The following is an 18,519-nucleotide window of genomic DNA, read 5'->3' as shown; positions in this document are numbered from 1 at the left end:
ATTTGAGATGTTTCTGATGCAAGGGAAAGAAAGTTTGGTATACAGTTTTGATTCATTTAACTCTCTATTCTCTCTCCTCTGGCATTTTTGGGGAACCGTTTACTATAAGCTGTATCAGTGGGGTTATATACTGTTTCCTGTTACCACCATACTTACCATTAAAGAGTCTAAATCTTGTGATATCACAAATTGCTAGCACCCATCACTAGTTCCTTGTATGTTGTAGTGTTAATATAGTCAGACACTTCCCACTGAAGACCTCAGCCCTGCAAGATGTATCACCTTGAATGAAATCATTGAGTTCTGGATGGGACTGACACCTATAGCCCTGGCTCTGTAGGTCTTAAGTGTGGAAATGATCCAGTACCTGCACTGGGCCATGCGAATTCATGGGGCTCTGAGTGAGCAGTGGTTGAAATACAAAGAGCATGGCAATGTGATTCTAAATGAGCATGATGCCAAACAGGGCTGAAACCATTAGATGCTGATGATCCCATGCTATGTTGGTTATTTTGCCATCACGCACAGCTATTACGTGTTCCTTCTGTGCATCATCCAGCTTCACTGTGCTTCTTCACCCAGCTCCTTCTCCTGTGCTCCTCTTCCCTGTGCTAGCAGTAGGGTGGGATGTGTCTGGGGACAGACTGAATTCACTCTTCTTGCCCTAGGTAATGCCATTCTTCTCTTTCTCCAGCAAAATGGTAGAGAAGAATTGCATTGTATGTGGAGTTGATAGGCCCTCAGAAGRGATCAAGTGAGGGATCCTAGCATCATGATGGGCTGCTGTGTCCATGAAGGGAGTGGAGTCCCTTATGGACAGACTTCAGCCACTCACCCAGATCAGTGCAATTGCTGGGGGAAAGTAGGTGGTGAGTAAGGAGAGAAGAACCTCTGTTCCCCTGAAGAATGACSAAGTTGTGTACTGTAGGTTTAATAGTGTCATAGCACTTAATGACATCATGATCACTTTATTTGGATGTGAGAGCACTGTGTAAGATCCGAATGGAATTTCCCATTGCCAGCTGCACAGGTCTAGAGGCACTCACTGTATGTGGTTACATTTTGGAGCTGGGTTTAAGCTGTAAATTCTAAAAATGCTTTATATATTATGATATATAATATTATAATATTATAATTTTATAATATAATTATAATATAATTTTATAATATATTAATATATTAATATATTAATATATTATAATAAATTATAATTATATATAAATTATATATATAAAAATATATATATATAAAAATAAATTATATATAAATTATAATAATATAATTTTATAATATAATTATAATATTATAATAATATAATATTATATATCATAATATCATATAATATTATGATATCATATATAATTATGATATATATATTATGAGAAAAATCTCAGAAAAATATTTTTTTGTGGTGGTTACTACTTTTTGCTGCATCTTGACTTCTTAAGAGACCAGAAGTTGTCTGATAGAGGGATGCTGAATTTACATTACGGTGCTGATAACTTCATATCTTTTCTAAGTATAAATGACTGTGACTAGAACAAAGGAGAAAGCAAGTGACTTACTCCTCCTCCCTCCCCCTGCAACCATTGTTACATGTTTGGTTTTGTTCGGTTTCTTTTCCTGTGCAATTCTTTGCTCATGACACTTACCCCTATGGGAGACTGCTTGAAGCGTGATCCCACAAGGTGTACGGGTGAGTTATGAGGCTGACTGGCAAGAATAATCCCAGTGAAGCCACTTGCTGAGTGACTCTCACACCAAAAGTTGGTAGAGCTCTATTCTGCAGTGAACAATGTGGGTGCTTCTGAAAATGAGCTTTTATTACATGGAGTTCTGTCTCTTAGTTTAGTTTAGTTATTTCTTACTGCTGTGTTTTTCCTTTCTTTTTCAGGGTAAGATTGGGAGTGAGGGGAGATGGTGAAAGGGGCTGATCTGTAGATATACATCTTCAGTATGTTAGGCACCAGTGGGTTTACATTTTGTAACTGAAAGTGGTTTTAACAAGCTTCTGAAACTCACTCTTTTCTGTTATAGTATCCCTTTAAGAGCAATAAAAGTATAACCTCTCTTTCTGTGTAGCTCTGGGAAAATGTTACTGGACTCTACAGATGTGTTTGCATCATCATGTGCAGCTCTTCCATTGTGATATCCGCTGAAAAGTGTTTTAAGTTATCTAGATCCTCTCATATCAGGAAATGAACTCTTTCTATGCAGGTTTGTGTCCAAGGAAGTTAGAGAAGATCTTTTAAATGTACTTCAAATGATATGTTAAAGGCGTTCTTCCTGATCCTGTAATGTAGACAAGCTTACATCCCTGAATAATAAGAATGTGTCTTCTGACCAGCTTGTTTAGGCCAATATCTATTTTATTTATCTATGTTGTCCAAGGAGTATGACAAGGAGGTATGTGATACTGTATTTCCTAGAAGATGGCATGAATGTGCTGCTTAATTTTAGCTTCATTTTTGCTTTTAATCTGTGGAACTGCTGGTGCTTTGGCTATGGAATGGCTTGGCAGTGCTGAATAGAGCCTATATATTTGTATGGCACCAAACCTAAACTTGTATAAGGCCCCCTAGGCACTATTGTAACTCTGCTAATAATACTGGTTTGCTTGAGCTACAACAGTCTTCAGAGATGATAGCAGCTGATGGTGATAGATACCTATAGCTAGCAAAAAGTAAGGTTGCATATTTTCTGGTGCATTCTCTTTCTGGAAAGTATCTGTATATCTCAGTCATTTCCAAGGAGATAAAGATGTCCTTATGAAAGTACTCAATCTTCGATTGCTTTGGAATAAAGCAATTTAAACTGAAGTTTTGTTAAAACACTTAAAGGAACACTGCAAATGCATTTTTCATAACATTTTAAAATAATTTCATGCTATTTACAATACCTTAGAAATGTGCAATTGCAATTATATTCTTTACCAAAAATGTTACTTGGCCTGCACAAAACCCACTGTGTTAAAGGATGAAATTGCTCATAAGGAGTGGGTTGTTGACATTTTTCTTTTTCTCTAAAGAGAGAAAAAAAAAGAAACATTTGAGAGAGAATGGAGAAGTGCGTACATATATACCAGACTACATACCTTTAGAGAAGGAGCAGAAGAAATAGAATTTGTCACAAGCTTGATCATATTTCTCTTGTTGGGTATTTGTGAGGCTGCTGTATTTCACCTCACATGCTGGATTCGTATGCTCCTAATGTCTCCCATGTCTAGGCAGCTGGCAAGAACTATTTTTGTGCTGACCCATAAGCTCGCTCTTGGGGTCTCTCCAAAAGTTTACCTTACTGGTTTACCTTTGGGCCATGTGAAAATTGGAGCCTGGGATTTAGGCTCAGAACGATAGAGGTGTTTCAAGCATGTCAAAGATCAGCATCTCCATGCCTAGATTTTAGCTATTTGGTTTTGGAAATAGAATTACACCTATGTGAGGTGTCCAGCTTTCGTAACAGCCAGCATGCTGAGTAGAGAACATTTAAGTGAGCAAGTGGGGAAAAAAAAAGCTGGGGATATAAGTTTCCTGGTCTTACAGATTTGTATGAATGTGTAGTCTGAGAATCCTTTGCCTCTTTGGCTCTGTGAGTTAGTTTTCTGTGTTGTTTTCCGTAAAAGATGGTGGAAAAGAAGAAAGATGAAAATGGTAAAGATGATGCCTTCTTTTCTATAATAGCTTRTTTGTGCTTAGTCCAGTAGTAAGATTTTTGTTTAGCCGCTTACACAATAAATGGATCAAACTTCTGTGTCCCTGGAAAATCTTCAAACAGCAAGCCTTGCATCTCTGTTTCAGGCAGGGTTGCTGCTTAGTTAGCAACACCAGAATCAAGCAGACAGGAGAGCTAGCAAGAACWGGATGTTAGCAATTGGGGCACTCAACTGGGAGGAGAAAACCTGAACTTGCGGTGCTGGTGATGTTACACGTTTTGCATGAATTATACCTCCACTTGCCATGGTTTTGGAGGGCTGCTATGCTTCATGCTTAATACAGTTCTGCCAATGTGTGTTACATGTGTTCTTTGCATGCTTACTGGACTGGGGTAGGGATGCATGGTTTGTGTATTTGAGATGCCTGTAGATGCTCAGTCAAGGCTGGGGTGTTTCTGGATGTGCATATTTGTGTAATACTTCAAAACTGAAATTGCATGTGCATTTTTGCTAGTAGATTTGCTAGGTTATTTTTTGCATCATGCTCTTCAACTGGGGTGCCGAAGTGTGCAAATGGGTATGACCCTCAGAGGCTCACAAACATTTTTTTCGCAGAAAACTTGTTGAAATTGGCAGACTTCTGCCCAGACAACCAAACCTTTTAAAAATAACTTTAAAGTCTTCTTAGTATCATCACTACTTCCTTAGTTTAGGGAGATTTTTTTGTCTCTTTTTTTTTTTTTTTGGACTCCTAGGCTGGGCAGGACCAAAGCCCTGGTACTGGTTGTTTCGACTGTTTTACCATTCTGATATTGGACCAATTTTTCTCTCTGCTCTGATGATGAGACCAAACTCACTGCAGATGTTCAGTTAATCAGGAATTGCCCAYTGGCTTGGAGAAGTTACCTGTTTTTCTTCTGAACCTTTAGGTCTCTATATTTTTAAAAGTCAGTGGATAACTGTGAGTCTGTGGTTCAACTTGCACATTACTAAGTATTTAGTAGCAATATTATGATAATGTAATGCTGCCTGTGTAAATCAGATTGGGTGTCTGACACGGTAACGTGAATTCTTTAAAAAAAGATTTTTTTGTTTGTTTGTTTGCTTTAAGCCATATCAGTTCCTTAATATGGCTCTCAGCAAAACAGCACAGAGTTGTGTGGTTAGTGTAGTGGCATACTGTAACGTAGCACTGAGCATAAAAATACCTTAAACTGGAACCCTGTGAAGTGTTATGTTTCGTATGACAACCATAGGTCTACTTACTGCTTTGCATTTAGATATAATTTTGCATTTCCCACTGCTCAGCAAAGCAACTGGAAGGAACTGTTTTTACTGAAATCAGAGCTATCCTGTTTCCTGTGGATCTGGCTGTTGGTTTGTTGATGGCCCTTCATGCTTGGCTCCTGATGGGATAGCCATACAAGCGCCAGGGCTTTTTCCCTTAACTTACGAAGTATGGTGCAAGAATGCAGCCGTGGGGAAGTCTTGCATAGACAAAACTGCAAGATTGTTATAGAACTARTTGGTCAACTAAGGTACTTTTATTTATTTATTTGTTTATTATGCTAATGGACAATCAGACTAAAACTTCAGAAGAGAGAAAAAGTGGAATAGAAATATCACTCTTTTTGTGACACTCTTTGTCACTCTTTTTCTCTTAAATTTTTCTGCTAAATTCTTTGGATGTGTTTTGTCATACTTTTTTTTTTTCCCCTCTCTGTACAACCCAATAACTTCATTGGTAAGACCATGTTTAAGAGGAAAMCTTTGACATGAATTTTCCGTAGAAGTGGAAACAAAATATTTGACTGCTCTCACAAATGGTTCGGATCTTTGTTTAAGACGTGTCTCTGATTAGCTTATTTATGTATTAAATCATGAACTGACTTTGCTGTAGAAGGAATACAGTATTTTGTTTTAGGGAAGTTTGTGGTTACATTTACCTTGATTACCCAGCCTGGCAATTCCCAAAACACCTTTTTTTAACAGTGCTCATGAATTTTAGCTCAGCACAGAGGGAATACAGAGAAGATTGCAGCCTTAGTCTGTAGGTGTTAGGCAGCTGGGGAAATTCCAGTACTCAGAAGCTTTTCCCCCCCCCTTTAGTGGCTTTAAAAATATGAGAGTAAAGGGGAATTGAGCACATTGGCAAAATGATGGAACTTTGCATATGATACAGTAATGTATATATTTTTTTTCTTAACTTGATAGTTTTTGAACTGTTGATACACATGTGGATTGATGGGCGTTATGTTTCCTGCATGATCCATATTAGAAGTATAAAGGTCCAAACTAAAAACCTAGTTGCAAAGAGATCTCATGCATTTGGGTTTTAGATTACCGTTGCCTTTATGTCTGTGACCTCCATTTCACCTCAGTCTTGTTCCCTGTCTCACCGTGCTAGCATAAATAGTAGCAGTGCTTGTTCACTCCTTCCGCAGGAGGAGACCCAATTGCAAAGACTTTGGACCAGAGCTGAAGGGAAGTTCTCTCCCTCTGGAAATATCGCACCTGGAAGTGTGTATGGGAGTCACAGCTCTGCTGGTGGTGGTTAGATCTCTAACCTATTCACTTGGCGGTATAAGGCATTTCTGCTCATGCCGGCTGATACTTAAAGACATTGCAACTAGCAATGATTTGGATTCTTTCAGGTGCTTTTGTTTTCTGGTTTGGGCTGTTTTTAGATCTCCAGATTTTGTTACTGCGTTTTCTTTAATACAGATATCTTAYATCCAGAACTCATCCATCTGAATTCTCACTGCAACAAACAGTACTACTGCAACTTATGATTGCTTTAGTTATTCTAAAATATGATTCTGTTCCTAAGTAACAGATTCTCTTTACTTTCCATGTCTTCYGACTGTAGAATAGTTATTTTTGTCCCCATAGCAGCCTTCCTTATGCCTGACAGTTTGTGTTCCTTCTCAAGCACCATCAACTGAGTTTACTGAATTTAGATGCAAGTTTTTTGGAGGACCTGGGGCTTTCCGCCTCATAGAGCTTCATTTTCTTTTAGGTTAAGCATAGTTAGATCAAAAAAGTTTGTTATGGAAGCTGAGAACGTGAGACAACTTCAGTTCTCAGACTCGCAGTCAAGTCGTGTCCAAAAAGCCTTTTATTTTCAGTAATGTTGCAGATTTTCCTGTGAGCACCAGTCTTGTGTCCTAGGTGTTTTAAGTTAATGTTTTTGGCATTCTTAACGTTAGTATTTTGGATGGCTGTGTTTGTGGTGAATAGAGCAGATAACCGTTTTTGAAACTGTTTCTTCTTGTTCAGCAAACTATCCTTGTCACGAGTTAGACTTCTCAGACATTTTAATGCAGTTTGTATTATTGCTACTTTTCTTTTGTTAAAACTGGGTGATACGAAAAAACATATTAACATTGCGTCTTACTGCATGCTGCTAGATTAATTAAATTTGCTATAATGTGGAGAGACTTTCTTTATTCACACCCATAGGATCACCTATTCTGTGAAATGGAGCGTTGCAGAAAAAACAGATGAAGACTTTACTGTTCTTGCTCCAACAACTATGGCGTAAATGTTAGATGAGATAGGAATGTCTGACACCAAAATAGGCTAAGCAGGAAGGCAAGTGGATAATGACATAGTATAAATTGAAGAGTAGCCTTTTAGAAACTGACCTTTTAAAAACACAGTAAATGCTTTTTGACCAGCATATCTTATTTTCTAAAAGGTGCCAGAACATAGAATTAAACTGATGACCTGCTAASGTCTAAGTTTTGGTAAACCAGCAGTGATAATCTCAGAACTGGAATTACCTATGGAACTATCAAGAGATAATATTAAAATAAGCCCCAAAATTATACAGCTAGAACTTGCTTACATGTCTTCTATTCAAAACAAAAATATTAAGAAAACAGTTTAATTTGAAGGGTATTAACATGTAGTCTTTAATTTTTTTCCAGTCTTCAGGTTACAGTGCAACTCGGTCTCTTGTGAAAATAATATACCCTCAAACTCTTAAAATCTAGTTTAAAAATTCTCATAAATGTAAACATATTGAGGCACATGGGCTTTTAGCGGCTATTGTCACAATTATAGGGTCCTACTTTCACAACCAGAAAAGTARTACATGAGCTTTTTACAACTATGATTTTTGTTATTGATAATGAGAGCAATTGAAGGATTGCAAAGAGGAATCTTCATTCCTAACCTAGAATATGGAAGAAGTTGCTTTGTGCCTTGATGACTGCAGTTATTAGTCAACCTTATAAACAGAAACCAACTTTTGTCTTCCTCATCCTTTAGATGCCTCTCTGTAATTCTTGTTCTGGAGAATTAAAATCTTGGCTAGAGAGTTTGTCTTGTTGAGCTAGAATGTTAAAGATATTTTTTTTTGAGTAATTGTGGAACTGTACTGGGAGAGAAGGATAGGGGATTGAAGCTGAATTAAATTTTGTGATATAGGTGAATGAATTTTTCTTGGATTGGAAACYTCAGGAAAAGATTGAGAACAGTTATTTTATGTACTTATATTTTGTTTATTTTTTTTCAGAATACACAGTTTAGATTATTCTTTCTCTTCATTTATACTACTRTGATCTATTTACACTTCCTTCAGAACTAAAACTGGTTTGTTAGGGTTCCAGTTATTGTATAAAAAAAACCTTTGACCGCTGATTTTTTTCCAGATGTATGCACATTTCTGGTTTTGTCTTTCTAACTATCTCTGTAGCTGACTAATAACTGAGCTTTATTTGCTGAAGATTTTGAGATGTTCTTTACTGGAGCTGAGCTTCATCTCCATCTGAGAAGATAAATTTAAACTACTTAGGAAGCAGAAGGTTTGAAGAACACTCCTTGACATGTTGGGAGGTTGGGAGTTTTTTCTTTTTCTTTTCTTTTTTTTTTTTTTTTAATGCTGGCTAAGGAGAGAATGACTAGCACCCTCTGTTCTTTGTTTTACTTTTTGCCATTGTGTACATGAAAAAATGTCTGTAAAGTTGAGAATATGATGCATGGTCTTAGAACAACATGCATTTTTCTATTTTCTTCCTGATAGTGTGTGCATACTGCCTAAAAATGTACTTAGTTGATAGGGATGGATGCTTTCACAAGGATGATCCTGATCCAAATGTCAACCATCCAGCCAGCAGGAGGAAGAAATTGAAACTGTCTTCATAGTCAAGTTGCTGTTTCTTATCCCAACTTCCTTGAGCTTTCTCAGCCTGCCAGGCTTCTTTTTGCTGCAGTCAATGGATATTTGATTGTGAGAAGTTAGCAAATATGCCCATTCTATGTAATCAAAGCAGTGAGGTAGAATAGTTCTTGTAAGGGATAAATTAAGCAAACTTAATCGGTGTTGGCATAGAGTCAAATGCAGCTCGACCTATCTTTCAGCAAAATATGATAGATTTGGTTTAATCAAAATGCGGATATCATCTCCAAAACATAAATGTCCATTAGCAGGATCATGACCCAAAAGAGTCTACATCTGTGTAATATATATAAAAAAGTATATACATATACAGACATACTGCCATGCATTTGAACACAGGCCTCCAATCCACAGTATATATATAAATATATGTGTGTGTGTGTATATGTGTGCATATATACATACATACATATATATATATATCCTCTCTTCTTTATTAGGTGACTTTCCTGTCACATCCATCTATTGCAAGGTCTAATAGGTCTAATTCTGGGAGAGAAGAAGATATCTGAAATTTTGTATTAGTAAACTGCAGATCATTTATTATTATTGTAATCTTTCTTTGCCTTGAAAGCATGACCTATTTCTACTCTTCCCTGGCTCCTGAGCTACTAAAACCTCTTGGTCACGTATTTTATTATTGTAGTTGTTTGTTATGTTTGACAACTACTCCTTGATGAACATCAGATCTTTGGCAGTAGAAGCCTTTAAGTAAGGCAACAGATACGAAAAGCCATTAGAAAAAAAGTGGTATGTAAAAATACTGTGTCTGGCTGATTCCTGCTCTCAGCCCATTGTGCAATCTGAATCTGACTAGAGAAATCTTCACATGTTTAGGGGAAGAAATTTTGAATAATTTCACATTTCCATTAAAATAGTTTTTGTCACTGACATCAAGTCAGCCTTCCTCCTCCCTGTCACTTCACCTGTCTTATGCAGCTTGCCATTGTGTGTCAGTCTAGCTGGAAACTACTTTGTAAAGATCATGAATTAGTCCCATGTTGATGCTGTTGAAAAGAAAGAAATACATGGCAACAACAAACTTTCTGCATTTGCTTTCACTCTGTTCACATGCCCAAGTCACTTAGTCTGAATCTTTTCTGTCAAGATTGAATGCTATGAAGCAGTGGTTTTGATCCCCCCCCCCCCCCGACATTGTGCTGTTTTACTACAAAAATTTTGGAGTCCTCTTTTCATCTTATAGTAAGGAAAACAAGCAAGACATCTTGCAATTTATTTTCAGTGTTTCATTACATGTGACCTGTAGATTCAGTGTCTCATTTATAAGATTAACCTGAAATAAAATGTTTAAAATTAGATGAAAGCATAATTCTGAACCATTCAACCTAAATACTATATAATTAAAGTAGTACTTAGTATGTTCTTACAAATTAAGAATTGTAAAACAGCTTTTTTTCCCCCTTTTTCTTTGGATGAGAGGCAACAGGCACAAACTGAAACACAGGAATTTCCATCTGAACAGAAGGAAAAACATTTTACTGTGAGGATGACTGAGCACTGGAACAGGTTGCCTGGAGAGAGTTGTAGAGTCTCCATCCTTGGAGATATTCAGAAGCTGTCTGGACACAGTCCTGGGCAATAGTTTCTGAAAGCTGTGAGTTCTAACTGCCAATTGATCACCCAGTTTTCTTGAGGCAAAGTATTAGTTTTCTGCATTTCAAAAAGGCTGAATCAACTGATCAGAAAAAGCTTTTTTTTTTTTTTTTTTTTTTTGACAAAAAGAGAGATGCTTTGTTGGGTGGTATCAGTAGCATAATGTGGGATAGCAGGCATGTTGCTCTAAATTCCTTGGATTATGTCATGATCCAGAGTGAATCCAAATTCATTGTCCAACTGAATCCAAAGTGTCCAGGGAACAAACTCTTGGTTAAGGAGACACTGAAACAATAGTGCTGGAATTTCTCTAATACCTTAAATTTCATTCTGCGTTTGTTTAAATTTATATTTTCAGGTTTTAATGTAACTGCAGTGGCCCTAGAGAAAATAAAATAGAAATAACTATTCTTGGAAAATAACAATAATTTAGTTTTGTTCTGCTTTTCTCTCTCCTAAAGATGCTTGCATGAAAATAAATTTTAAATTTCATTTTTTCTTAATCGTTGGCTTTAAATCAAAATGCTCGGTTTGACATCATCATCATCATCTCCACAGCAACCAAGTGATTTCATAAAAATATTATTAGGACTATGCAGCATAAGTACATGTCATGTTTTAACAAAACAACTGTTGCTTTTTGCAAATACATGTAATAAAAGAGACTCTCAGAGAGAAACCAAAATCATTCAAGCTAAAACCAGGATAGTTTCTAATTAAAATGTATTAAAATATTGGAAATATTTCCCTAGTTTCTAAAGGAGATAAGAGATTTTTAATTATTTTTGTCAAGTGTCTTAAAACTTTTGCAAATTCTAGAAAGTTGTTGTAAATTCTTTAATAATTTTGAGCTGTGGCAAGTCATTGACAAATCAGCCTTTATTATTTCAAACTGCCTTATATAACTGACTTAGATCTTTGTTGGATTATTTTATATTCCCACTTGAAACTGCAAATTATTTCCAAGTACCCTCTGTGATAGCTTCAACCTTCTCTTCAGGCCCTTATCAAGGATGAAGGTCACATGCTACAGTGGCCTGTAGCCACTGTGTAATCTGCTAATATTTAAGCACCAAGAATTTGGGTATTATTAATACTGAAGGTAAGAACTGTAAAAGAAAATAACTACCTTTTCTTTGTAATTGCCACATCTTTAGGGAGATTACCTAATAATTTAAAACTGAAATCCACGTGATGGGAGTTTGGACAAAGGGTGGCAAATTCAGTTCCCTACATCTGTTGCGTGCAGGCAAAAGAGAGCGTATTTGTACACTTAGATTTTAGCATTTGTATTCTGAGATTGCAGGTGACAATCTGTAAYGAACACAGGTGTATTTTGCGATTAAAGATCCAGATTTTTGATGGATGGAGGTTTACTAGCATACTTATCTGTGGGAAAGGTGGGTRTTTCATGTGCTGTCTTTGGGTTGTGATAGAGCATAGACATGCTGACTATGGCCCAGTACRCCACTGTGCTGGATGCTGTACAGATTTAAAAAAAAAAGAAGAGGAAAAAAGGAAAGAGCACAGTGCTCTTACTTGCGTCCTGACACTCTGCTGGRCTGCTGCTGCTCTTRTATCTGCTGGCTGTGAGGAAAGGTTCCTGACTGCAGGACTTGAGATTTTCTGTCTCCCCCACTATTTGTAGCTTTTAATAAGTTTGCTCTGTATGTGTGATGCTGTCTGCTTTATGCAGTTGTCTTTTTTGTTCTTTTAAGATTGTAGAATTGGATCCCTGCGTATGTAGGGATTCATGCCCACTCCCACGTCCTTCCCAGTTCTCCAAGCTACTGAGGTGTAGTGTTCTGAATAGACTTGAATAGATGGGTCTGATTATAAATAGGATCTCGAAAAGTGAACTTTTGCATTCAATCAATGAAGTGAACTTTTGCATTCAATCAAAGAAGAAAACACAACACTGAAACAAAATGCATTTACCTGTCAGTTATTCCTACATAGTTCTTGTCACACAATTGTTAGGGGGACATGTAATATATAGGAACTTTTCTCCAGCTCATTTCTTTCACTTGTTTATTCGCAAGCTTGATGTCACAGCTAACAGCAGCACCTTGATGTTGGCCTTCTCGTAATCTTTGCACTTGTTGCACATCCATATAGTATTTTTTATTTTCTTGTAACTATAGAATTACTAGTTAACTAAATGCAGATCAATCTGTTATGATACTCTGCTGTAAAGCACTGTCCGTTCCTTTGAACGCCAGCAGGTCAGCAGTTACTGCTACATACTATCCTGCTTACTTACTAGGACTTAGTGTCGTGGTTTAAATTACATTACATTGACATTCTGAACAGAAAATCATGGAGAAAAATTTTGTAATGGTGTTCACAGAGTATATGTTGCTGCTGCTGTTTTTGGCCTTGGTTCCATGCTTTATGAAGGGGAAGATGAAGTATGGGAGGATGTTTTTAGGATGCCATCTGTGTTGCATGGTGTCAGACAGAGCACAGGACTTTGGRAAGTTCCTGGGTCATGCAGCACTGTGTATGGGGTTTGTTTGGTTTCCTTCACCCCACCCCGAATCTTTAACTGTGATTGTTCTTGATAGAAGCAGCTGATAATTTAGACTGTAAAAGCTGCTTTGTGTCAAACCGGGGGGCACAGTGAGCACCTGGGTGTTTGGGAACTGGAGCTAGGAGCCAGATGAAAGTAGGAGTGACTGTCCCCATTGACCAGTGAGTTTTCATGAACGTTGAGCATTAGGACCTTGGAGAGGCTCGTTGGTAGTTCGTGGGTTGCAGCCTGTGACAGCTCTCSTAGACCTCACTAGTGCTCTGCATGGTGGTGAGATGCCTCCTGAAGGTACCACCTCATTAGAACAGTGGTGTTATGTGGCCTTCTGTTCTAGTTGTGGCTTGCCTGTTGATTAGTCCTACTCCAAATATGCATTTTACAGCAACAACATCAGGTGTCAGATAAAATTTATGCTGATGTAATGCTCCATCACTTTTCCCTAATGATTTTTCACTGATACTGGTATCTATTGTTCTTGCTTCCTCCAGGAGTTACTTTTGATCTTGCTGTTAAACTGTAGACGTTTTCTACCCTTTGCTTCTTTGAGTGAGAAAACTGTTACCTTGATAGATGTAAACCTTAGCTTTAGCTCTGGAAAATGAATTGCTAGTACTRGGGTGACTGCTTTTCGAAGATGGACGTGAGGCAGGTGTCTAGAGTTTTGGCTGATGTACTGGGTATATGGTAGTACTATTATAACTGTACAAGCCCTGGGAAAATCAAAAAGGTGAGTCGATGAACTGGAGTGAGGATGCCACCAAATATGTTTTAGCAGGTTGATTCATAATACTTAGCTATGTCTTCATTTCTGAAAAGTGTAAGGAGGAAAAAGGGAGAGCAGAATTATAATAGAGTTAGCATCTCTCCTAACTCTCTGKTGAGCAGAAGGGAGTATTCTTGAGAAATACCTGTAGGTTGATGAAAGTCTGATTTGACCATTCTCATTAGCTGTTTAGTTGTATATTAACTGTTTTTGATTGAAGAATCCCTAATACCTACTACGTATGATTATTGTGTTTCTTCCAGTGAGTGGTGAGCTGTAGTTTGCTAAGATACTTTGGGATATGTCAACAGTAATGGCCTTAGCAAACTCGCTAATGCTAATAGAAAGCAGAAGGTATCATCCTTTTGTGTTCTTGTGGATCACAATAGTGAAGATTATTTGGGTAAGAATGCATTGCAGAGAAGCTGTGAGAGAATAAAGAATATTTCTTTGAAGAAGAGAATGGTCTGATTTCATGTATTGTATTGTAGCCCTGTACAACAGTTTGGTGGAGACTGACTGGAGAGCAGAGATTTGKTTTTTTGCAATGACATGAAAGAGCTGTTTCTGCTTTTAACAAGGAGTTGGTTTTCATTTTCTGTTTCTCCTGTGTTCTTCATATTGTGTTGTAGGAAGCAAACTCTTTTTGTGAACAGTTGTCACATCCTTTTCCTAGTCCAGAGCCTGACTACCAAACTAAGCTAAGTTTGCTCCTAGCTGCATTTTCTGACACACGCTTAATTTTTGGAATGGACAGTACTGATCACAATATGATTCTTTTTCCTTTTGTTAAACAGTTCTGCTGAGCAATGATCTCTAGCTATTTTTACCTTAGTATTGGACTAGTATTTTATGATCCTTCTGTTTTCAGGCCTTTTAAGTAGGAAAATAGTAGGAGTACATGGTCTAAAAGTTGTCCTACATAGCTCATTGTTTTGATATTCTTGGAATATTTTTCCTTATACTACCTCATCTTTGTATCTGCACCTACTTGGAAGCATTGAACAAATTGGAAAATAATGTGTTTGCGGAATGACACAAACATTTTCCAGTTCATATGTAATTGACTGTATAACTGTGTCTTGGTCCCCTGATCAGTTTGCATGGAAAAATGCTATGGCCTCTCGGAAATCTCCATATACAAGAATACATCTTATGAACAAGCCAGCTACATTTGCTTTGAGACTTTGAGAGTAGGATCAAAGCTAGCATGTAATTGCCCAATAAAGTAGATCTGTTAGCTTTGATGCACTTGGGGGAAGTGAGGCTTCCACTTCTCATRGTGCAGAAGCTGGACTGGGAATTGTCCAGAGCTTTGTAATTTTGACAGATTGAAGACAGATGAAAATAGTTTTGCTTGAGATTTACTGTCTCCATCTGCTAGCAAGTTTTCTTCTGCTTTGCCACAGTGTGGGATAGGCTCAGCACAGCTTCTGGTTTCAGTAGTGTTTATTCTGTAACTGTGCATACTGAATCAACCTGTATAATCCAGATGACGTTGATTAGTGTTAATAATGTTTCTTTTTTCTAACCTTGATAGTCAGCCTTGCATGTTTTCAGCCAAAGGAAAGCAGTAACTGCTACTTAAGTTGGTAGGCTTCCACCTTTGCAAAATGCAGTTGTAAGCCCAACATGTTAAAGTCTGAAGATGAAAACAGATTTTAGAAAATKAATGTTTTTATCTTAAGGTTGCTGATTATTAAGGAAACTGTGTTCTTACTGGTCAGACTGAATGCAATATGAGTATCTATTTAGTAGTTATCAGTTTCTCTTATAGTACTTACCCTCATCCTTTGGATAGGAAGCAGCAAATGGCATCTGATATTTTCATAGGAATAGCATATATCTTACAAGGTCCGCTAAGAGTGTCTTTTTGATCTACCTTCTATGCAGTTTCCTTGCAGTGATCCAATTCCTTATTTAGTGAGCTCATCTATGTCTTGCTTGTAAACGTGCCAGTAGTGGTGAGTTGTGTCTAGGTCACTTTACCATTTCAGATCACAATTAAGTTCTTTTACCTAGGTTTTGACAATGCAGAAAGAATAACAATGCTTATTTTTAGGTAAAAATACTGGGTGCATGCTGAACTGAAATGACTAAAAAGTGCTAATTAGAAGTAATTAAAAGTGACTGGGCAGCTGAAATAGGAGATGGTCACCTGGACAGATGTTGTTACAGACCACCTTTGCAATTTATGATTAKTAATATTAGTGTAATTAGGTAAGAAAGGTACTTCTCGGCTATGTAAGCAAATTACTTGTATTTAAAATGCAAACTTGARTGTGATTTTACTCATGCAGTATTAATAGATGTCTGATGTGAATTCAAACTTTGTAACTGCATTTTAACTCTCTTCCTATGCATCAGTCATTTAAACAGAAGTGCAAGGTCAAACCCTGGCTTGATCTCCTTTTGAGTCGCATATTTTGAAAGGGTRTGTATATTTTTAGCCAGAAGGAAACATTATGATCATCCAGTCAGACCTGTTATATAAACTGGGCCACATGCATTTCGATATTACGGGTAGACTCAATAACTTATGATGAAATTAAAGAATACCTGTAGAAGACATAAGGTTTCAATCTTGACTTGAGGTCTTTTAGTGGTGAAGAATACACTGTGTTCTTTGGTAAGGTTTAAGAATGGAAGGGCTTTTAAAAATGCTCTTAATTTCAGTGTGAAGGTACTAGAGCTTTGATCATTTACTGGGCTTCTTATTTCAAGCATCTTCTCTGTGTATGTGCTTCTAGGTAGTGTTCCCAAAAATTAAATAGATAGTGAGCGAGGCACAGTGAGGCAGATCTGACAGAACTGTGCTTGGAGGAGGGCAGTTCTCRAGCATTTTACCTCTTTGAAGCCAGGAATTTTAATGACAGTGAGATAGGGGGAGACATCTTCCTTCCATCAACTTTCATCTTCACACTTGAACTACATTTCAGTTAAGCTGTGAGGAAGAAACAGCATTTCAGAAGTTTGTCTCTTCATCTTTCTTGGACTTGCTGCTGTCCCAATAAACTTTCAGGAATCCGGTGGCGATAACCAAATGTTCTTGGATCCCCATCACTTTCTACTCCATCCAAATTGTGGCTACTAAAATGATCTTCACCATAACAATAGGAATTTCAGACATTTTGTATTTACCATATAGGTTAATGCTATATTGTTATTAATTCTAATTTTCCTGCTGTCCTGTTTCTCTAGTGCTTATTCTCTTCTTCTGTCTTCTTTCCTATGTGGCACACAGACACTACTTTACTAGTCCTCTTGTATTTGATTTCACGTAACATCTGGCAATTTTTTCCTTCTGTGTTATGCATGACAAATATATTAATAGAATTGATTGGAAACTAAATATATTATTTGATTGCCAGTGGATTCTGGTTTGTGTTATACAGCTGCGTTTTCCTGGGAAAGGTCTGTTTTCATTTCTTGTTGAGGGTGGAAGTGAGACTGAAAATGCATATCAATGTAAATTGGCAGGGCACCAGTCAACAAGGAGGAAAGAGCTCAGCTGGAGAAAATGTACTGAAATAAAGATCAAGGTGCCAGAGATGCTAAGGATAGGAACAGCTCCAGCATGCAAATCAACCTACGTTGTCCTTCGCTGAAAGAGCTTTCCTTTTCTCTGTGCACCCTTGGTGTCCCTTTTGCTGAACATCATTGCTAATGGACGGGATTAGTTTTTTTTTTAAATTCGCTACTTGTATTGCCTGAAGTGCATCGTGCTGGCTTCATATACAATCTAAAGCACAAATACACATAGCTGATGTTGACTAAAATTTTTAAAGTGTCTATCTCTAGGAATGAAAATCCCCTTTGACGTTTTCTGTGTGTTATTTTGTTTTTTCCTCCAATATGTCCTCCGGTATGTGCTGATGTTATTACAAGTTTAGTTTCTTCCTTGAAGCTTATATTCCATGTTCTCTTCTGGTTTTAAAAAATACGTGTTTGATGCTGGAGAGCTTTCTTCGTTAAACCTTACTTAATAACTTTTTTATTCAGTATTAACATTTTTTACAAAGCTTCTCTTTGTAAAGAGCAGTAACAAACATTTTACCTCGCAGATCTACTTTATCAAGTGCCTTCTCGCACAATTACAACTCATAGTTTGTTTTATTTCAGATTGGCTTTTGTCTTTATGGAGAGAAAATAGATAAAATGAGGAACTTTTTCCAGTTACAAATGATGCCACCTAGGACCATTTATATGAACGTCAGTAAACATGATCTGAGTGTACCAAAGGAAAAGCACATGGTATCTGTGGGTCAGTTTACATCAGGCATGCTAGCTGTTGGCTTGCTGGCATCAGGTTACTTAGCCCACTTTCAACTGTTAATATAACTGAGAGTAATTTTGATAATAGTACTGAAACCATTATTTTGGCCATTTCCAGAAGTGGAATCTGCTAGTGAGATCTGTCGTCAGGAACAGTTCTAGTTATGTCTCTGCGTGCAGCTTGAGCTTTGTCCACAGCTGGGAATGGATGAAAAACTAAATTAAATATTTCTCTCCTTAGCACTGATATGGCTGCATTTGCATCAGTCCTTCTGAAGCTGTAACATAATATAATAGAGGACCTTTTCCTTGCTTGGGCTCTAACAGACCTTTCAAATGGAGGTTGATACCTTAGTGAGCCTGTTACCCAGTGCTAGTCATGCCTTTCCTCTCCTGTTCCCCAGGATATAGAAAAATGTGGCAATAGACTGCATGAAATGGAGGAGATCATGGTCTACGGCTACTGCTTGGACTGCAGGTCTGCAGTGCCTCTGAGA

General features: G+C 37.4%; 1 protein-coding gene across 1 annotated transcript in view; it reads left to right on the top strand.

Moving 5' to 3' along the window:
• The first annotated feature begins 791 nt into the window (after positions 1 to 791).
• The window catches only part of SLC25A13 (solute carrier family 25 member 13), a 97,334-nt gene continuing 79,606 nt past the window's right edge, over positions 792 to 18,519 (top strand). Inside the window, exons 1-2 of the mRNA XM_085310570.1 lie at positions 792 to 862; positions 3,891 to 3,915. Coding sequence (XP_085166696.1) covers positions 792 to 862; positions 3,891 to 3,915 — 96 coding nt within the window. The remainder of the gene's footprint in view (positions 863 to 3,890; positions 3,916 to 18,519) is intronic.

This window comes from Rhea americana, unplaced genomic scaffold, assembly GCF_003343005.1.
Source record: "Rhea americana isolate MKP2758 unplaced genomic scaffold, rheAme1 scaffold_32, whole genome shotgun sequence".
Classification (NCBI taxonomy): Eukaryota; Metazoa; Chordata; class Aves; order Rheiformes; family Rheidae; genus Rhea; species Rhea americana.
Note: the sequence above shows the minus strand (reverse complement) of the source record. Positions and strands in the feature narration are given on the sequence as shown.